This window comes from Corvus moneduloides, chromosome 9 (assembly GCF_009650955.1).
Source record: "Corvus moneduloides isolate bCorMon1 chromosome 9, bCorMon1.pri, whole genome shotgun sequence".
Taxonomy (NCBI): domain Eukaryota; kingdom Metazoa; phylum Chordata; class Aves; order Passeriformes; family Corvidae; genus Corvus; species Corvus moneduloides.
Window position 1 is genome coordinate 32630880 of NC_045484.1, and position 22548 is coordinate 32653427.

General features: G+C 37.2%; 1 protein-coding gene and 1 long non-coding RNA gene across 2 annotated transcripts; one reads left to right on the forward strand and one right to left on the reverse strand.

Moving 5' to 3' along the window:
- The first annotated feature begins 6804 nt into the window (after window positions 1-6804).
- On the forward strand, window positions 6805-21649 carry ACADM (acyl-CoA dehydrogenase medium chain). The gene is made up of 12 exons (XM_032117204.1): window positions 6805-6909; window positions 10100-10199; window positions 11000-11097; window positions 11211-11280; window positions 13221-13321; window positions 13408-13488; window positions 14372-14502; window positions 15572-15680; window positions 16536-16676; window positions 16753-16848; window positions 17538-17786; window positions 21347-21649. Exons 1-12 carry the CDS (start codon window positions 6886-6888, stop codon window positions 21416-21418), a joined length of 1272 nt encoding a protein of 423 aa, XP_031973095.1. The 5' UTR covers window positions 6805-6885; the 3' UTR covers window positions 21419-21649.
- On the reverse strand, window positions 10647-16539 carry LOC116447741. Its single transcript, XR_004241677.1, has 2 exons — window positions 16218-16539; window positions 10647-15164 (listed from the first exon to the last, which is right to left on the reverse strand). It is a non-coding gene; the product is annotated as an uncharacterized LOC116447741 (long non-coding RNA).
- Window positions 21650-22548: the final 899 nt, after the last annotated feature.

Consider the following 22548-nt stretch of genomic DNA (forward strand, 5'->3'; position numbering starts at 1 on the left):
TGTTCTTGTTTATGGCTTCCTCCTTTTCTTGTTCTCCATTTCTGCACTGAAAAGATTAATGACCAGATATCCTTAAAGAAGCACACATTTTCCTTCCACATAACCTTATGATTTTTTTTTTTTTTTAATTTGAAGACTAAATCAAAAATGTGTTAAATTGGTGGAGTCACCCATGGAATCTCAAAGGCTTGTATGTTGGGACTCTTGTTCCAGATACTCATCAAAGATTTTAAAAAGGAGAGGAATACTGAAGTGGGAAAATTTGATGCCAATAGTTATGGGGCTGAAAGAATTTCAGATAAGCTCAGGGCAAATAAAATGTAAAATGACACAGACAAGGGGTGCAGAGAAATAATTACATACAAAGATGAGCTTTGAGTAGACCATTACATCCCACATCTTGTTATCATAGATATTATACAAAACTTTTCACTGTTCAGAGGTAGTAAAAAAAAAGGTAACAGAAAATCACACAAAAAGAGCACAGAACTTATACTCTTATCTTTTTGCAAGAACATGAGTGACTTTATGATTCTGATTCTTTGACACAAAGCTAAGACATTGTAGAAAGTACTCAAAGAGGATTATTCAGCTTGGAAAAGAAATGGCTATGGGGGTATGAAGATATTTTTCTATTAAATCTTTGACCCAAAGAGGGTGACTGCCTCAAAGATGGTTCAGTGCCTGCTTGAATTCAAGTAGTAGGGATGACAAATGAATTTAGCAGCTGTCTGATTAAAAAGAAGCAAGCTGAAGTGGTTCTTCATAGTGTAGAAACTAAGCTGTGGTTCCCAATACATTCAAAAAGCAACCAGTCAAGTTAATGGAAGAGACATCTATGAAGCATTATTAAACACAGAGGTATCACCTCCAGCTCAGGAAACTTACAAACTGAAAAAATTTTGGAAGGTATAAAAAATTTTGGAAAAAAAAAAAAAAAAAGATAAAAAGAATCACTGCGTTATTGGTAAATGATATGTTCTGGAACCATTTCCTGACCATTCTTTGTTGCACTGCCATAAACTGGATACTATGCCAGATGAACCTTTGGTCTGACCTGGTACAAGTCTTGTTGCTTCCACGGCAAAATGAGCTTCAGCTATTCATGTTGCAAAGGGCATTGTTTGGGGCATTGTTTGTCACATGAACGTTACATGAAAATCTCAATCACCACCTTCTTGTGCTCATATGGTCAATTCCATTATTCTTCTTCCAGAATCTCCAACCCAAGATTTCTCCCCTTCTTCGCTTTTTCACTGCATGTGCCTCAAAAGGGCTATAATCTCAGCTAGTGTTTCTAAACTCTACCTTATACAATTCAACAACAAGCAACACCTATAATCATTATTGAATTCTGTCTTTATTATGCAGGCTTACGTTCTGTCAGCTGATACAGAAACTGAACTCTTGTGATTTAAGGCATGTTTTACTTTGTGTTTTTATCATTTGCTGCCCTTACTAAAAATAAGTATACACATTTTACTATAAAATTAGTGTCTACATTGTATCAATACAGATTTACATGGTTAGGTTCTTGTACACTATTAAATGTTAGCACTGGTATGGTCTTGCAGAGCCACAAATGGAGTGTTACAATATAAATGTTTATTAAAATCCCACCCACCGTACTGTCACGGTGCTGCTTATTTGGTACCTCACCTTTAGTCAGCTTGGGCTGGCAGAGTTGTGACTTCACTGTTCCGGGTTCTAACCTACAATTGTTAAATTCATTTGAGAGAGATATGTTCGCTACAACTGGACTTTTATTAATATCTGATTCTACAAGAAGAAATGTACCAAACAGTATATCTTGAGGATTTTTAGGCTGCTAATGTGCCATCTGCAGCATGTTTAGTGCAAAAATGTCCTAGATGCTTCCTTTACACATGGCTAGATCTACCTCTATTTCTTAATGATTAACTTATCTTTCATGCAAGCAAAAGCCATGCTTGTCTAAGTAAGTACTTGTTTCTTAAAGCAGTTAGTCCCAAAAAAGTCTCATCATACTTTAAAAAAAAAATTAGGACAGGTGATTTTTACACTAAGGTGTGGTTCAAAAGTTAATCTTCTGAGCTTTCTACTGACTTTCTGTTTCTTCAGAAAGTCAATAGAGAGCAAAATTATTACAGGGTGCCACTGTTTGTTTTTTATTTGTTCTCAAGCTCTGTACATCTGTCCCTTCTCTTTCCTTACAGTTCATGTTTGATAGTCACATGAATATAACACAGTGTGGTTTTATGACATTTAGGAAAAATATTTGATGTGTTTACATATAGTAGTCAAAATAAGAAACTTTCAAGACTTAGAGCAGCTATGACTTTGTAATTTAATAAGACTGAAAATTTTAAATTAAGTACTGTTTGTGACACCCAGGAATTAAACAATATAAAAATATACTTGAAAATGTTTTAATTCAAGAATCACATTCTCTTGATTTTAGATCATTCAGAAGTTTCCATAAAGGTGCTTTCCTTTTTTGTTTTTCCCCACCAATAAATTTACTGCTTTAAAAACCATGAAAAAAAAAAACCTAACACCCCCCCCCCCCCAACTAAATGCCAAGACAACCCAAGACAAAATACAAATATCACAAGAGCTTGCAACAGAAGTTTAGGAAAAAATGTTTGGTTTAAGATATTTTAAGTTACTATTGTATCAGGGATCAAAGAAAAGCAAAACATTATATCCTAATTCTATTAAGAAGAAGTTACCATGCTTGTTGCATTGCACTACATCAAAAATTATTCTGCTTTATAGATCATGAATTCAGGACCTACACACTAAATTTTACTATGTTTGTTTACTGCAGTAACTTCAGTAAACAAACACAAAAGTAAAAAAGTAAACTTTTAGTACACAAATCACTGCAGAAAATTCTAGTTGCTTTCCATTTCTAAAACGAAAGTTCATTAACAAATGGTAAAATCCTGTTTATTGTTAACAATTAAAAAAAATCCCAAACCTGTGAAACACTAAAAATTACTAATAAAAATTAACACTTCAGTCTAGAATAGAGTTGCTAACTTTAAGGGATAAGCATGCTGCTTCTGGCCAGGACAAGGTTAATTTTTGCAGCGGCCAGGAGGCACATGGCCAGGACCAAGAGGTTATTCTATATCACCTCTCGTCATTGCTGGGGTAGGGGGAAGGGGCTGCTTCTGGTTGGGGTAGTCAGGATTAATGAGCATTTTCCATGTGAATCACTGTCTCTCTTTTGCACAATTTTATTATTATTATTGTTGCAGTTACTTTTAATTTTTCTTATCTCATTGCTGTTTCCAGTAAATTGTTCTTATCTCAACCTATAATCTTTACATTTTGTGCCTCCGGTTCTCCTCTCCAGCCTGCCATAGGGGGAGGGAGAGGGGAAGAGGGAGTGAGCGAGGAGCAGCGTGGTTTGGAGAGTCTCAATGGGAGCACTAAATTAGGGAGTACCGTTCCTAAACTACGACATTACAATATCTTCAAACAACCCTATATCTAACATTACATAATAAAATTTATACTTTTTTAAGGTTTTGGGAGGAGCATGGAAAAATATGGAATTTACAGAAGTGAAATTCAGAGATCAGATTATTAATCGACTGTACAAACTTGGATTACAACTAAGCAGTGTCAAATCTTCAGCACATAATCCATTTAGCTTGCTCCTGTAAGAATGTGTCTCCCTCCATGTTTTATCATACAATTTATTGCCCTGCATACCCTTCCAAGTAACAGATGCTAAATTCTTCTCTCCAGCCTGCCACAGGAGGAGCAGAAGAGAGAGCGAGTGAGCGGCAACGTAGTTTGGAGAGTCTCAACATGACAACTAAAAATTGGGGAATACCATCCCTAAACCATGACAATGAGCTGTAGTTTGCAATGTAATAATCTTACTGTGTTTACTTGCTAAGTTATAAGTTTCAGCAGTAAGCATCATGCATTCTGCTGGTTAATATAGAAGAGAGTATTATAGATTAATAAAGCAACATACTGTGCAGTATACAATTCTTACTGTAGTAAAAGTTTTCAGAGGAATATTAATTAAGAAATATGGCACAGTAGTAAGCATTTGAGAAAATAAAAATGAAAGACAGATGCTATATTTCCTGCTTCAGAGAGAAATGCAAAAAAATCTAAGGACAACTTATGGAAATTTCTATCTGTTGTCACTCCTTACGTAAATAAGTTTGAACCTCTAAGATATAATGGATCAGGCTTTGACAGATAACCTTGCCATCTTTCATACCCCTCAATTCCCAAATACTTAGTAGACATGGACCACCTGGGCTTTGAATTTTCTCCTCCAGATTGCCTTTGGAAAAACTATGTTGACTACATATTGCCAAAAAAATACTCATTCATTTACCCAAGGAGATGTGAAGAGAGGTAGTAAGAAAACAATTTGAAGGAGAGAAGGAAGGTAAGCAAGGGTATAGCTTCGTAAGTGCAAGCTGCATAGTGAGCAGCTGGTTTTATTACCTTAACCCAGTTGCTCCTGTCATTTAGCAGTAATGTCCTTGAACACTTTTGTCTTGGCTCCATGCACTCTTTCCTTCCTTTTTCTGGAACAACTTCTGTTCTTTAACCTCTACAACCCTGCAGGAAATCACAGATGGTTAGCAGCTTTTTACTACAGAAGCTTGCTTCCAGAAAGTATAGACATCTGTCTTCAGAAGCAAGTAGCCAATTTCACATGCAAAGATGCTTCCAGTGTAAGGCAGACCTGGAGAACAGCAGATGTTACAGTGTATTCCTGACTCAATTTGTTCAATTGGACAGTTTCAGACAACAACCTTCTCAGTCTCGGTCTACATGAACAGTTCAGTTCAGGTGAGGAGTGTAGTTTTGAGGGGAATCTCCAAATTGTCCTCACTTACTGTGCCTTACTTGATTCACAGAGAGATCTCAAAACACATGAACTGATTTTTGGATGAAATTTACTGGAAGACACAATCTAGGAGTGCACCCAACATGTTCCAGCCCCTTACTAGGGAGCACTCTGCCAAGCCTGAAGTAAAAACACTCCAAAATGTTTTATAGGTCTTGAATACTACATTTCACTGTATAAACCAAACAGCATTGTTCTGCATTACTTCCTGATGTCAGCATTCCCTCAGTGTACTGATTTATCCTGCTGTAGGGATGTCCTCAACCCAGTTCAAAGCTGCCTCTTCACCTGAAACAAAAGCTTATTCACCTACTAAAGGGATATGCATCCTCATCTCAAAGGCATCTAGAAATAATGTTGTATTTCTGATCACTGTAGGATTTAAATCACTTCCTGCAGCTAGCAACTATGCTTAGTGTACAGCATCCTTACAGATGTTTAAGCATGATCAGTCAGCTGAAGTCACTTGTTACATATCACAGGATATATTACATATGACATCAGCTTTTCGTACAGACTCTGAACCCATCTATGCATCTTTAGAATTTTCATGTGTGCCATCTCAGAATATGCATGGTAAAATCCATGCCGCAAATCAAAAATTCAAACTTTAAAGCTTTCAAATGGGATTAGCATATCTCCTCATATATCATCACAACATAGTGTTGCAATGATAAATAAACTGAGGAATACAAAGATATTGCATACACAGAAACTGCACAAATTGTTAAATAATATATAGACAGAAAATGGACTGCTCAGTAATTAAATTCCCACACTACATTCATAAACATGACCTATGGAACAGAACCCTATATAAAATGGAATACAAAATGCAGACTTTGAGCACTGGTATTTAAAAGCCCCACTACAGCTTTACATTCCAAAGGTATAGAGTACTTGAAACAGGAACATACAGAATCTTCAAAAATAATTAAGCAACATAGAGTTATAAATTATGCTTATGTCTTTTGCTCAATTACTCTTAAACTACAGGAAAAAAAATTCTACTGATATTAGAGTGAAAAAGCAGCAGCCTGTGCACTGAATCAAAGCTGCCTACGTGTCTCCCTTAGGTAATCACCTACAGTCACAACAGTATGAAGTCTATAAAACATTACAATCACCTCCTTTCAAACGGTTGATAAATATGCCCAGAAATAACTTTTGCATGGCTAGTTTTCTATCAAACTGTTTCTTTGGTATTAACTACAAAATCAATACTGTCAACTGTGAGAAACAAAACAAGCAATTAAGAACCAAACATAAAAAGGTAATAATGATGCAAAAATGTTTGTGGCATATTATTTTGTATTCTTATGCAAAATAAAATATTATCCAAAATCAAGCTTCCAGAGAAATACTTTGTTTTGTTAATTCTGTTAAAATGTCACACCAAAAAAGGAATTCGTAGAAAAATCAAGAGTGCCATTCTTCTTGAAATCGTTGTTTTAATAAACCCCTAAATAACACTGCTGTACAACAGCGAAACAATAATATTCAGAAGAGCGTATTTTAAGCACCGCAGATGATTTCCGAAAACATTGCCTTTCCTTTAAAACACAACCGGAATTAAGAGCATTTATAAATACATTTTATGTAACTATCAACACAGTTGGTAACAACTCCCGTGCGCCAGGCCCACCCCCTCTCCAGTTCCTGGCACACCTCCGAAACACGAGTTTATGATTCCCTGAGGCGCAAATTACAGTAAAACTGCTTACGCGGGCTTTTCTGCTAACAGGTGAATGATGTAGGTGATTGGAGCCAGCCTAGGACACTCAGCAAACAGACAGCAAACTGGCCAAGCCTGCGGCTCGGACACCGGCCGTGTTCAGAGGACGGGCCGGTCCAGTCACAGAACGCGGCTCTCCTCGCAGGAGCTGGGCGGGGCGATCGAGTCCAGGGCTTCCCCGGCCGCTCCGCTCAGTGGGCGGCCCGCGCGGCACCGCCCCGGCCGCCCGAGCACCGCCCCGCCGAAGCTGCTGCGGCTGTAGGGCACTCCCGCCGAGATGGCTGCGCTGAGGGCGACGCGGGTGAGCGGCAGGGCCGGGCGGACGCTCGGAGGACACAAGGCCCGGGGAGAGGCACGGGACGGGACGGGACGGGACGGGACGGGACGGACCGAACCGAACCGAGGCGCTGCCGGTGCTGGCGGCCGGGGGAGCCCGGGCGGCGGGGAAGGGCCGCGGGATCGCAGAGGGCGAAGGGCGGAAGCGGCGGGGCCAGCCCGGGTTCCGCCCGCCGTGAGCGTCGGGACAGCTGTAGGCATAAGGGCTGCCTCTGTGGGGAGAGCCGGTGGGGCTGGAATCTGCTCGCTGTGCTGTTTTTCCTGCCTCGCACTATTACCTGAGTTTATGGCCGTAATCCTCACGGTTCGAATGGGTATTGCCAGATGATGTTCTTCAGCGGCGTTACTGCGCAGCCCGGGGGCTCCTCATGTGGCAAAGGCCGCCCAGTGCCAAGTGTGTGTCTGGCACCTCCCATTTGACGGTGGAGACGGCTTCAAAACACCGGGATTATAGTTCAGGGTATTTTATCCAATGCATTTCCTTTAGAATACGTAACTGTACTACGTATGTTAATTTTTTAAAAATATGTGTGACGTATAATAGTTGGTTTTCTTAAGTACAAACTTTCTATTGTACTGAACCACCAATAACCTCACAGCTTCAAACTAGAAAATAAAAACTATTCAAAACACATTTAGCATTTACACATGCCTTTTTCTGGATTCCCCATTTCCAGAGGCATTCGTGAGTCTGAATTACTTGAAAGGCCCTTCACAGCCTCCTGGCAGCAGTGTTAGTTTTCCCAAAATTGATGCAGCTTGGCCACAGGTCCCAAGTGTTGCTGTGAGAGTGAAGGAAGTCAGTGAGGGAAGAAGTCTCCATCTGAAGTTGGTATCTTACGGATCAAAAGTAATGTTTTAGGCAAAGGAAGCCCATAGGGAGGAAATTAGTATTTCAAGTTCACCCTCCTGACACATTACCCCAACAACAAACTCCTCTTGGTAATTCTTCTCATTTTTGCCCTGAGATATGTGAGGGAAAATCAAGGTTAGTGACCCTTAGCTTATTGTTGTCCCATCATTTTCTGTGATGTGCATCTTTTCAAACAGGTTCTATAGTTCTTTTGGCATCAAGGTGATAAAGAGATTGCATCACTTTTGTGAGTAGCCTTGTAACACCCTTTTCCTGACAGCACATTCTTCCACTGTTAGTCTCGCTACACTGATGATCATATTTGTAATTGTGACAGATTTTATACAATAGCGCAAGGAAATGCAGTAGGAGTTTCATCTGAACATAACTAGCAGTAGTTTCTCACTGAATCTAACTGCTCCTCAGAGTCAAGCAATAGGAAAGTTGACAAGTAGACAGATGGTCATCCAAATTCTTACATGTAGCAAACCCTCATCCTTTGTCACCTGATCAGTCATGCAGCTTCCAGGTATGAATCCCATCTGTCCATATTTGTTTGTGAGGGTACTGTTGAGTTTTTCCAGAGTAATCTTCAGTGTTACCTTGCATACTATACCACAACAGACCTAAGTTCACTGGTTTAAATTTTACAACTCCTTTCATACAGGATATCACTTTTAGCATTAGTTTGAATCCAAGCACAGACAAAACCTTTTGGTGGCAAACCTATGCATTAGTGTATCAAGGGCTGCTCCTTAAAAAAACAAAAGAAAAAAAAATACAATCACCTGACTTTTTTTCAACCTCATCTTGTCTTTTTTCCAGATAAAATAAGGTATAAATCATTCTGAATAATCGAGGTCTTTCTAGATGTTTGTGGTATTGTTTTTAATATGAGAGGTAGCAGTAACAGAAAACTTAGCAAGATGCTGTTTTGCAATGTCTATTGTTTTTAAAAACTTGAAATTAATAATATATTACCTACTGGAAAATGCAATCTTGAACTATTAATAAACTTACATTACCAGCACAGTATGCAAATATGTCATAGCCTCTCCCTCTTCTGTGCCTAGCAGTGGTCCTTCTGCATTTCTTCACCTTTGAACTTTATAGATGTTTTCAGTATCCTCTGAAAATATTTTTTTCACTGTGTTGATACCTATTATTTGCAGTATTCTTCATGCTTCTTGTGCTGTGTTATAACCATCTATCACATAGCATTATTATTTTTAAGAGGACAGTTTATCTACTATAACTTTTTTGAAGATACTTGTTGCCTCCCCAACTATGTAACTTTCTGTAATGTCCTTGTCTTCTAGAGTTCACAGTAAAATTTCTGTGATATTTTTTGCATCACTGTCATTAATTCAATTTTTTTAAAGTCTACATTTTCACATAAGAAAATCAAGCAGAAGCCTTTTCTTAGCATTCAAGCAAATTTGTTTTTGCAGTATTGATTTGGGTTGTCCTAAAAATTATCCAATTACATATTTTTCACTAATTTCCAACCATTTCAGAGATTCATAGCTCTTGAAGAGAGTAAACCAACCTCTTAAAACAGATTCAGACATGTTTTTGCACAGTATTAAGACATTCTGAAAATAGCTGTAGCAACAATATTTGGGGCTCTAAACTTAAAAAAGCAAAGAAAATATTTACTATGAAAAAGAATAAATTTGTGATAAGTATTAGGAAGAAAAATAAACTTCAGATAGTCTGCTGTGTTCTGTCCTATTTGGAATATAATAATAATCACCAAGTGTCAGTGGCAGCAGCTTAATAAAAGAGAGCAGAGATGAGTCTAGGACATTATCAAAATATTCTGATATATTGGCTAATAGGTAGGTTGTTTTTAAAATCTTGCTAAATCTGCATGTAGGTAAACATTGGGTAGTAGGATTCACTAGAGGGCCAGAAAATGAAGTTTTGATGATTGTGTGTATAAATGAAAGAAATATATATTGCTGTGTCTCTGTGAACATAAATTTTAATTATGCTTAATAAATTTTAAATACTCAGTTGCACAATACTTAAAAGTGCATACAGCAGTTCACTCGCCCTTGGTCCTGTTAAAGGCTGAGATCCCTGGCAGAGCTGTCAATTCATGTAAGTGCTGCTTGCCACAGGAGCAAAACACAAGGTAGCCAGTAATTCCTTTATGACTGTAGTAATTGTATTATACTTGATGTGATACCATTTCTAGAGAGGGAGTCTGCATTTAAAGTCATGCTGCAGATAGGTTAGTAGTTTTTGGAGGCTTGAGCTGTAAAGATCTTACACCTCATGTTCTTTTCCTCTTTAGCAAATGCTTCAAACCATCACAGGGCATGGATGGAGGTCACATTCTAGTAAACCTGCTCAAAACTTACATGTAGGCAAACCTGGAGCTGGCTTTAGCTTTGGTAAGTAATACAGTTTTTGAAAGAAATATAACAATTATGGGCAAATTGCAGAGTTAAGAAGAAATAATATCCTATATTGTAGCTCACCATGAGTTTAAAATGAAGGTGTTTGTTCAAAATAGATTTCTATTAAAAAAATAGTTTGAAAAACAAAGTAACTTTATCCTCAACTGAGGCAGATATGCGTGCAGTGTTCTTAAGAGTTTCTTCTTTTTTTAACTCATGTCTGTCTTAAGCTTTTTTAATTGCCAGAGTGTCTTAGCTTTGAATACTTACCTCATATTGCTGTTTTCAATGTTACAGTACTTAAATGTAGTCACAGTTGAACTTGGTTATCAAGAAATGTAAAAAAAGAAATCATCTTCATCTTGGCATTTTATATGTAATATATATACAAGCAAACTTAGAGGATCAGAGCTAGATGTTTGAAACTGAAGAGTCAGGATCTTTGGGCAACCTCTGTCTTTTTATGCATTTAATTAGCACAGCATTCTTGTTTCTTTTGGTAATACATTTTATGTTACACAGTCCTCTCTACTTCGTCTTCAATATTTTGTGGATCATTTCATCAGATGTAAGTAAGTGCATTGTAGGTGTTGATCAGAGAACAATGGAGGGTTTTTTCCCAGGAGGAAGAGGAAACTGAGCTTTTTTTGCTTCCTGGAGAGCCCCGCACAGTGGTGGTTTGGGTTGTCCTGGAAGGATGCTCTTGTTTACTTTTTTTATCATAGTCTTGACAATTGGCAAAATAAAAGACAGTAGAGAATTTGTGGTCTTTTTCTCTTCCTTTTTAAAAATAGAACTTACTGATGAACAGAAGGAGTTTCAAGCTACTGCTCGTAAATTTGCTGTGGAGGAAATTATTCCTGTTGCTGCACAATATGATAGAACTGGAGAGGTAAATCTACGATAGTGTAAGGGAGAAATTGGGGAAAAAATATCTTAACCTGTATAAATTTTAAAGTTTTGGTTGTGGTGAATGAGAAGGTGATTTTTCCATGTCTGTTTCAGTATCCTGTTCCACTTATAAAGCGGGCTTGGGAACTTGGTCTTATGAATTCACACATACCAGAAAGCTGTGGTAAGTAAACATTCTTTTTAATCTGTAAAATGAAACAACGAAAAGACATTAGATGAGATTCTTGTGTGTAATTATGGATTCTGTACCGAATAAATAGTCACATACTTGAATAATCTAAATTTAATCAGTAGGCAAATTGACACATACAAGTGTTACTAGGTGTGGACGTAATCAGGAGACAAATTAGACAGATTATGGTTTAGTAATTTATGACCAGATTTTTCTACTGTGATTACAGCTGCTTAACGTTCCCCTGGTGCAGTGTCAGCTGATTAGGCAGAGAAATTAGAAGGTCATGTTTTTTTCTAGTCTCTGATACAGGCTGGAGCAATTTAGGAGTTTATCCCAGAAGGACAGTTTTTCAGTTTAGATTAAGTGCAATACAGCAGAGTCCTGGCATATAAGGTGTATGAGTAATACAGACAAACATGATATGCTAGAGAAGGGTTTTAGTGAAAGGAACTCATGCCTCATAAAATCACTGGTGTTCTCTGAAGTAGCTAATAAATGTGTGAACAAGGGATCGCTGGTTGATAGAGAATACTTGAACTTCCAAAATAAGTTTGAATAATCATCAGGTTTCGTACTGGCAAAATTAGCAGCACAGCCTTGCTGGGTCTTGTGCTATTTGGCATGTCTGTAGAGTGGAAAAGGGGGTAAATGCAAAGGTGATATATAATATCTATCTAATTTGCTGATAATACTAAGTTATTCAGTGTAGAAAAGATGATCTGGTTCAGAGAGCTGCAGGAGAAGGTCATGAAACAGAGTGAGAGTTAAAATGGCAATGCGATTCCAAAAAGAAAAAGTTATGTGCATGTGAAGGGAAAGAAGCAATCTGAACTTCAGAGAAATGGTATGCTGTGCACTAGATACTGCCTCTCAGAAAAGACATTTTTGGATCCTGTGAACATGAGCTTAATGCTCAGAAGTGGTCAAAACTGTAAAATCTAAGGTCAAGAGGGACCCTTAAGGGAATGAAGAAAAAAGCAGAAGACATAATTATGGTGCTGCCTGAATCCAAATTGCACTTGCCTCTTTAACTCGTTATATGGTCAGATCCTTCCATCTCAAGAGAGTATTGGGGAAATGGAAAAGGTTTCTAAAAGGATGACAAAGGTTATAAAAGTTTTATCTTCTGTGTGAGATGTAAATTCTGTAGAAGTGACTAAAATGTCAGTGTCATGGGAGAGTGTGAAAAGGGATTGATGGTTCACTGTCCGTTTCAGTATAACTAGAAGGCATCAAATTACGTCAGCAGAGGCTAGATTCAAAACAAGTGAAAGGAGATGGTTCTGTATGCAGTGTGGAGTTAATTTGCAACTTACTGCCCCTGTAGGATATAAGTGCTAAAATTTTACATAGATTCAAAAAGAGACCTGACAAATTCATGTAACAGATGTCTGTCGAGGGTTGGTATAACAAAGACAGCAAAGAGAATTATTTCTTTGACCGAGGAAGTCACCTGAGAGTTCAGGCAAATATTTTTGAGGTAGTTGTTATTGTATTTGTATGTAGTGTTTGCCATAGTGTTGTCTTCTGCCAGAAACAGATTTCTGCATCCGTTGTTTGCTAATAGGGACACTTTTTTGTTCCCAAATGAGTTCGGCTCAGGAGCCCTTTCTCTGCTTCCTAGGAACTCTTAATTCTTGAATATACAGTAGTAAAAAAATGTGAGTGGTACATTCTTGCCACTTTGTGCAAGTTGTCCCACACTGATCAAACAATAACTGGACACATGATATGTAATTTTCAAATCAGCTGTTACTCTTCTGATGAGGATTTATTTAAAAAGCTTGCATGAGAATGCTTAATCAAACACAGTACACAATCACATGTATGTGGAAGAACACGTTTTTGTTAATTATGTTGTGTAAATCACTAATATTAATATGTTATAATTTAAATCCCCTCAAGTAAATTAAATACTTCAACCATAGGTGGCCTTGGCCTTGGAAGTTTTGAGGCGTGCCTTATTACAGAAGAGTTAGCTTACGGATGTACAGGGGTTCAAACGGCCATTGAAGCAAACTCCCTAGGGGTAAGCTCTGTCTTCTCTTACATCCCTTAAACTACAATCTCTGCACTTGAAAGAGCCAGATTAACGATCTAAATGTTTTCTTTCAGCAAATGCCAGTTATCATTGCAGGAAATGAGCATCAGCAGAAAAAATACTTAGGAAGAATGACAGAGGAGCCAATGATGTGTGTAAGTGTAACTGCTATCCTGTAGAAAGTTCCTAAACCATGTTAATAGTACTACTCCTTTTCTTTTTTCTTCTTTTCTTTTTTCTTTTCTTTCCTTTCCTTTTCCTTTTCCTTTTCTTTTTTCTTTTCTTTTCTTCCTCTTCTTTTTTCCATTTTTCCTCCCTGAACACTTGGATGTACTCACAGCTTAGCCCTTTTTGATTTGTATATAAACAGTGAAATTTACTGAAAGTTAGCAGATATCTAATGAGATACATGCAGTAAGCAAACAGAAGATACTACTTGGAAAAATATCCCTATCCTAAGTCACTTATCAAAAATTAATAGTTTTTATTTGCCTTTCAAGAGGGGCTATAGACATTTAAGAAAAATACAAGGTTTATATAAGGAGACCCTTAACTTGGATGGGAATGAAACTCTGTTTGTGACCTTAAATACTACATAAAAAGTACTTGTTACATAGAAGTAGGTAAAGATTTGTGTGCAATATATGTAAATCTGTACAACTGAGCCTCCTAAAATGAAGGACTTGGTAAACATAAAATGTTACTCAGTGCTCTTATTTTTAGACTTTAAAGATCCTCAGCTTTCCCATGAGAATTTTTGAAGCCTGAGGAAGTGATAACTTAAGAGTTACAGAATGTTTCTGTTTAAAAGGCAATTTTGTGTACTGTTATGGATTTATATAGAAAATTAACCCTTACTCAGCCAGCCGTTTGGGGGAGAGGGGGTTATGTGTTGGGTTGTTTTGGGGTTTTATTGGGGGGTTTTGTTTATTTGGTGTTTGGATTTTACCATGCAGTTCACTTAAATCTGCATTAATTTGTAGTTGACTAAAGATAGAACTGTTATTGCCCAAGACTTCACATCTTGATTTCTTTTAGGCTTACTGTGTAACAGAGCCTGGAGCAGGCTCCGATGTGGCTGGTATAAAGACAAAGGCTGAGAAGAAAGGAGATGAATATGTTATTAATGGTCAGAAAATGTGGATCACAAATGGGGGGAAAGCAAACTGGTATGTTAACTGGTGTCATAGTTTTATGCTGTTATGTAGTGGTTTTACCCCACCCCTCCGCTCTCAGTTAAATTCTTTAAAGACTTGATATGAATCTGAATGTTCACTGTGTTTCAGCAGGCTAAATTTTAATCTCTGCCCAGCTTATCAGGACAGCTATCAGGATAGCATATACAAATGCAGTCGAGTGCTATGCAAAGCCTAAAAAGGAAAATGAGTGATGACATCATGACTCCACACTCAAGAACGGCCTCTTGAATCTTGCTGCTATCAAAATGAAATCTGATTCTAGTAGAAACACCTCTTACTCCTAGTGAAGCTAGAAACGCTGTTGGATTGTAGCGTAAATTTTCATTTTCTGAAGACATTTTCTGTCTGTCAAATATTGCAGATATGGCTGTGATGTCTAGAGCGTGCTTTTACAATGTAAACCTCTTAAATAATGTCTTACATCACACTGATTCACAACACAAAAATTTTCCTGAATTCAAGTGGAAAAAACTTTATACACTTACCCAAAAGCTGAATTTTCTAGTTATTTCCTTGTTGAAGGCAGACCCACCAAAGACAATCTGTCAGATTTCTTTTGACCTTACTGAATACCATAAAAGTGATTTACAGCTGTTTAATTCCTAAGAGAAATACTGATTTACAACTTACACCTAGAAAAATAAAATCAAGATCTTTGAAATCAGGTGATAACTTTTATGTCCAAGAATGTATGTCCTAAGCATTAATTTTTATTTACATGCTATGAATAGGTTTCTTTTGTACTATTTGGGAAGCTGGTAATATCATAAAGACTTACAATACATAGAAAAGGTAGAGAATCTTTGCATGTTGCTCAGAATAATTTTATTAAATTTTATGAAATCTTGAATCTTTGAAACTTCCACTCTCTTGCCCCCTCTCTTTTTATTTTCAGGATGGGCAAGAAAGAAGGGCTGTTAACTTACAGACAGAATTTATTATATGGTAGAAATGAACATAAAAATGTTCAAAGTGCTAGATAAATATATCCTGTTAATTGTGAGGATAAACTGCATCCATCTTCTTTGTTTTACATTAGGTACTTTTTGCTAGCACGTACCAATCCAGATCCAAAAGCTCCTGCAAGCAAAGCCTTTACTGGATTCATTGTGGAAGCAGATAGCCCGGGGATCCAAATTGGAAGAAAGGTATAGACTGTATTTCTTGTTTGACAAGCCAGGAATTATTGTTCAGTTTAAACCAATAATAAAACAAATGTACCACTAAAGAAAAGAAACTGTTATGCAACTGAAAATTTTCATATGCTTATGTACAACCATCTTTTCATTTTCACAGCATAGAGGAACTATTCATAAAACATAATTTTAAAGCTATTAGTTCAGAAAAGGAATTATTCAGAATGGTCTAAAGGAAGATGACTACTTTGAACAGCTGCAAAAGAGTCTTTGAGAACTACTGTATTGACAGGTGCCAGTAAATGAGAAGTAGTATGCTTTGAAAGAATAAGAAGCAAGTTGGACAATTTTGGCAGTAAAGACACATATAGTGAGTTTTAATTTTAGCTACTGCTGGTCAAAGAAGAGGCCTTAGAGATATTAATGGTAGTTCTCTCTTTTCAAAAAAAAAAGGTACTATTTTTAATAGTAGGTAAAACTGAATGTTGAACAGTAGGCAAGAAATCTGAAAACTTGGAAAGCTCATTTATTTATTTACTTGTAGTGTACCTTTACTTCCTGCATATTAGATTCTTTTTTTTTTTCCACTTGCATCTCAAAGACAGCGGAACTAGAGGAACACAAGAAGACTGATTACAGTGACAGAACTAATTTCATATAAGGAGAAAGTAAACTGCCCAGCTTAGACAAGTTAAGGGCATGCTGGTCTGCAAGTACAAAACTAGTATTTGTCTTGTATGCGGTAACTTTTAGATTAAGTGTTTTGGGGAAGAAAAACTATATGCTTTGAGTCAACAAAAGAATGAAAACATGCTGTACCTTTGAATAATCCAATTTAGTAGCACATCTGTAAATTTCCCACTTCAGGAAATGAATATGGGTCAACGCTGCTCAGATACAAGAGGCATCGTCTTTGAAGATGTGAGAGTCCCAAAAGAAAATGTATTGATAGCTGAAGGAGCTGGCTTTAAAATTGCAATGGGAGCTTTTGATAAGACCAGACCACCCGTAAGTATCGAAAAAACTTGGTTATAAAACACAGCAGGAACTTCTGATTTTTTATTCTGGCCTGTATTCAATTCAGGTAGCAGCTGGTGCTGTTGGATTAGCAAAAAGAGCTCTTGATGAAGCTACTAGATACGCTTTGGAGAGAAAAACCTTTGGGAAACCAATTGTTGAAGTAAGTGTGGGGGCAGATAGACTATAGTAAAAGCTTATGTTTTCACACCAGATGTACTGGTACTGATTTTTCAAGGTTATTCCTTGATATTTATATTTCCTTAATTTTTATATTATACCTCTGCCATTTTGGGGTTTCCAAGTATATAGGTTGCAACATAAGTAAACTTAGCTATGTGATAACTTAAGGAATTTTTTATAATTTATCAATAATGGTAGTAAAAGCAGAAAGAAAACTTTGCCCAGAACCTCAAAACTTAAGTACCAGAAGGGCATACTTAAGTTCTTCAGTGCTAATAAAGCGGGGTTTTCAGGAAAGAGGAAAACATCTGAAGTATGTGAAACAAGACATACAGTATTAACACTAATAGTATACATTGCCAATCATGCTGCTTACCAGTTTTGAAAAAATACGAATAAACTGCAAGGTAAATACCAATCTCATAAATAGGAAAGAACAACTTCATAATCACTATTTAATCCCTACGGCTAAATGGACTTGAAAATCAAAAACTTAAAAGAGTATAATTCAACATACATATATGAGAGCCTGAGGCGTATTCTGTAGAACTTCTCTTGTACAACTTACTGAGTTTCTTGAAAAAAATGACTGTGTTTAGGAGATGATGTCTTTCTTGGATGTCATAGAATTTTAAGCAGGCAATATTAACCTAGTTTATTTAATCATAGCACCAAGCAGTGTCTTTCTTGCTTGCTGAAATGGCAATGAAAGTTGAACTCGCTAGGATGGCTTACCAGAGAGCTGCATGGGAAGTTGACGCCGGTCGTAGGAATACCTACTATGCTTCCATTGCGAAGGCATTTGCTGGTGACATTGCAAACCAAGTAGCTGCAGATGCAGTGCAGATTTTTGGAGGAAATGGATTTAATACTGAATATCCTGTAGAAAAACTAATGAGAGATGCTAAAATCTACCAGGTAAGTAAAACAGAATGTGATAATGCATAGATTTTATATAGAATAAACTAATGGCTACTTACTTCAAATCATGATGTACACCTATTAAAAAAAATAATTTTAGAATGAAAGCAGTAATCTTTCCATTTAAAGAGTCATTCAAATGAGGAAATTATTTCAAATCAGGAAATTACTTCCATACAAAAGTCATTGCACTTGATGAAAACTCAAACCACATAAAAGAAATAAATTATATTTTTTCTTTCTTTCTTTTTCCCCTCTAATGTGGTAACTCTTTGCAATTCTTGGATTCTCAATTCTGAAGTTTTTGAATTCTTAGGAAAAAAATCCTGATCAAAATACCAACGCTTGCTTTGGTATTTTGTAAGTAGAGGTGGTTTACGTATCGCACTATTCTTGAAAACCTTCAGAGGTGCAAATCTGCTGACCATCTATCTGTATTCTGGATTGATGTCTGCTTAAGACAGTCTAAGCTGTCTTAGCCTGAACAGTAAAGCAGTTTCTTACCCCAGCGACTTACGAGGGAAAAGGTGGTTTTTGTTCGGTTGGGATTTTTGGTTTTATTTTTCCTTTCTGTTTCCAGTAACATCATCTGTTACTTTTAAACTTTCTGTTTGAAACTTTGGTATCATAAACTGTGTAGAATGCTGTGGTTGAGGTATCATCAGTATTGGGTGTCATGGTGTTGTAGTTTAACTGCTCTGGCAACTAAGTAGCCACACAGCTGCTCACTCCCTTCCCCTCCCTGCTTTGGACGGGTGGCGGAGAGAATTGGAAAAAAAAAAAAGGTAGATCTCATGCGTTAAGAACAGTTTAGTAACAGAAATAAAGTAAATTATAATAATAAAAGGGAGAGACAGATAGGAATAAAACCCAAGAAGAACACGTGATGCACAATCAAGTTGTTCACCACCCAGTGACCAATGCCCACCCTATCCACCTGCAGCAATCAGCACCTTCCTGGTAACTCCCCCTAAGTTTATATACTGGGTGTGACTCTATGGCATGAAATACCCCTTTCCAGGGGTATACCCATTCCAGGTCAGCACTCCTGGCCATGCTTCCTCCCAGCCTTTTGTGCACCTCCTTGCTGGCAGATCACAGGAAACTGAAAAGTCCTGGATTTAGAGTAAGCACTACAGAGCAAGAACTGAAACATGAATGTGTTACCAGCACTATTCTCACACTAAAACCAAAACACAGCACTGTACCAGCTACTAGGAAAAAAATTAACCCTATCCTAGCTGACACCATGACACGTAAAATGATTATCTCACATGTTTTTTATCCCAGGTTTTTTACTGCAGTGTTACTGTCAAGAAATTATTCCATGACATCTTGTAATTAGTATATTGGCATATACTATGCTACAGTTCTTCATTCAGCAAGAATATTTTAATTGCATTCAGCAAAAGGCGTAATTTTTACTGACATTATCTAACATAAATAGTGACTAGATAAAACATAACAAAATAGATGATATCAAGAAATGCACGTAGACCGTGACCTATAATGATTGTTAGCTATAACAGCTGTCATTCTCAAGATTCTAGGAAGTTAATATTTGCCTTACAGCTGACTTCAAAATGAAAACTATTATTGCCACTAGCCAAGAATTTATTTTTCTCAGTTTAAGGAAAGACAACTGCTATGCTGGAATCTATAGGTCCCTATAACTAACTTCACTTATGTGAGTGAAGAAATGAATGATTAATTGAACTTTATGATTGGGATTTTTTTCCTGTCAGGTTGCATGCTATTTAGAGAACGATGGTGTGAGGGTTGAAACTCAGATTGATTGAGATTGATTTTACAGAATCCCATTATTGCTTAGTTTTTTCATCACAGTGATCCAAGTGCATGGCTAAGTAGGCTTGTTTTTGTAATTAATCTGATTTAGTATTAAATTTTTGATGACTGTCAGTTCCACTTCATCCCCAAAAGAATTCAGGAAAGGCTTTTGTCTTGCAATTATTTTGTCCATGTCTCTTGATTATATCTTGCACTTCACTATGCTTTGCTGTATTACTGCTCAATTCCAGATGGTATATACTTTTGGCCATACGTTGCATGCACAAAAACTTGATTTTTCAACTTGTCTTTCATATGTTTGATCCTTTTTGGTATTACATGATCCTTTTATTGTGTTTACTGCTAACATTTTTACATGTCCCTACTCTGCCCTAGTATTGTCTGGCTACAAATCTAGGCTGCTTTGGTAGAAATTCTTAGGTTTGGAAACTCTTAAATTTGGAAAACTTCCTTTCTTTAATAGTCGAGGAATTTTGAAACTATTTCCATCAGCTTATGAACCAAAACCTTTCCTATAATTACTTAAGAGGATTGTGAGTTGTGATTCAAGTCTTTACACTTGAATTTCCTGCCTGTCTTCATCAGCAAGTGCAAATTTAGTGCAATAGGAGCAGTTTGGTAGATTGCAGGAACGGCTGCTGAGACCCCGACAGCCACACACTAAGCAGTTTGAGCAGGCTGAATTCATAGCAAGCCTGTTTGGTCCCTTGGAATGTATGTCCCTGATAGGCATGCAGTTGTTAGGGTCCAGTTGTAGGCTTGGACCATTATGGCTTTCCTAGGGTTTGGTGAGTGTTTAGTACAGGGAGAAAACAGAACTTCCATTTGAGTTGGTTTCAGAAGGCACCTAGTATTCACAAAACACAGTCTGCTCTGTGGACTGGATCAACATGGGGTAAGTAGCAGCAGAGAATTCACCTTGGCAATCAACAGCTTGTTCTGAACCAGAACACTAATGTGAACACAGGTTATAGCATCCTTATTTTTAAAATGCTCTTTAAGGTTCCTGGAAAGATTATTCCTATAAGTGAATTTGCATGATTTTCAGCAATTTGCCAAACCAAGTTCTGGCAGAATTGGGAGCTGAAACATTAAAACCTCTAAGCTATGTCGCCTCAGTCCTTGCATTACATTGCAGTGTGACTATGGAGCATACAGCCTCCTCTGGCATTAGAACTTCAGAGGTGCTTTTTTTTCTATTTCTGACTTTGCTGCCAGCAAACAAACAGAATAGAGTGATGATGCAAGAAGAAGAAAATGCAAGAATAAAGAAAACCATAAGCAAAACTGTATGGGAGACAGTACTAGTTAACAAGAAGCAATGGAAATAAGTGGATCAAAGATAACATATGGTATGACCCTGAAAGGCTAGTCAAAGAAAATACAACACTTAAGGACAAGTAATGTTTTCCCGTCTACCCATGATTTCAGATCCTACTTTGTAAAATCTAAATTATGTATTTTCTTCCTGAAATAAGAGGAATGTTATCACCTGTCTATTTTCATGAGAGCCCTACTGACTTTAGGTAAGAGCACCTGAGAGAACAAGACTTTCTCAGTATCTTGTATGAGTTACATTTCATTTAGCCCACTGTAATTACTCTGTCACACTGGAATTTTCTCTGTTTTCTCTGTCTTCCTGCACATCCTAATCCACAGTGGATTAGTGTCGTGGAGGTTTACAAATGTATACCTGTTAAAACTTTTTTAAAATCACCCAGTAACATTATTGCAATTCTTCTTTTCAGATTTATGAGGGAACTGCTCAGATTCAAAGGATGATCATAGCTCGTGAACATGTTGGCAAATTTAAGGCTTAAAGAAATGTATAAAGTGCATCTGGCGCTGCTGTAGTGTTCTGTGTTCTTATGGAAAAAGATTTTAGTGTGTTTCTCAACAGAATTAAAAAGGGATGAAGGAAAAAAATCCTTCAATATATTTTTATTCTGTTCATTATTAAGCACTGATTCTGTTCTCACTATAAAATAAGGTAATCCAAATGTCATTTCTGACAGTCAGTGCTACATTCTAATAAAATATTTTTGAGAGAAGTGTGGTTGTGGTTTGTATTTATTTTGCTTGTCAAATCACTTACACCGGACAAGTAACCCAAAATACGAATTCTGAAGTATGTTAATAGCCATATTTCAGTTTCTCTATGCTCTTGCCCCAGGAATTTGAACAAAAATATTCAGGGCCTGAAGCATCTCTCCTGTGAGAAGAGGCTGACTTTTTAGCCTGGACAAGAGAAAGCTCAGGGATAATTTTATCTATGTGCATAAATACCTGATGGGATGCAATGAAGAGGGAGCCAGCCTCCGTAGTACCCACTGACAGGACAAGAGGCAACGTGGACAAATTAAAATACATGACATTCCACTGGAACACAAGAAATTTTTTTTTTTATTATTGTGAGGGATGTCACATGCTGGCAGCGGTGGTGGAGCCTCCATCTGACACTCAAAACTCAACTGGTAGTGGTCTTGAACAACCTGCTCTAGCTAAGCCTACTTGGTGTAGATGGGTTGTGGTCCATGATTTCAAGAGGTATCTTCAAACCTCAATAATTCTATTAATTCATTTCCAATTTCCCTCCAAAATATCCCTGCCTCTGTCTGGTCTCTTTTATGTCTCATCTGAACTTAGTGCTGGATGGTACTATCATCAGGTATAAGTTCAGCCATCCTTACTTCTTGGGTAGGGTACCTGGGAAGTTAGTTCTTTAAAGTGTTTAATCCCTATAAATTACTGGCTTACCTCCAGGAAGACCCATAATGCAACATCTTTGCTTAGTATTTGACGTATGCAAGAAATAGATCTTATTTTTGACTGTCCTATGCAACCCAGCATTATACATACTACTTCTTGTTTGATGTTCCTGCCTGGTACACTTCAAGGGGAACATGTGCCAGCATCAAGAGTTGGTAATCATGAGCATAATCACCCAAGA

Bases quoted from the DNA above. Each gene is read 5' to 3' on its own strand.
- ACADM (XM_032117204.1), top strand. From the start codon at position 6,886: ATGGCTGCGCTGAGGGCGACGCGG. The intron at 14,503-15,571 runs GTATGTTAACTG...GTTTTACATTAG, and splicing joins AATGGGGGGAAAGCAAACTG to GTACTTTTTGCTAGCACGTA. The intron at 16,849-17,537 runs GTAAGTGTGGGG...ATTTAATCATAG, and splicing joins TTGGGAAACCAATTGTTGAA to CACCAAGCAGTGTCTTTCTT.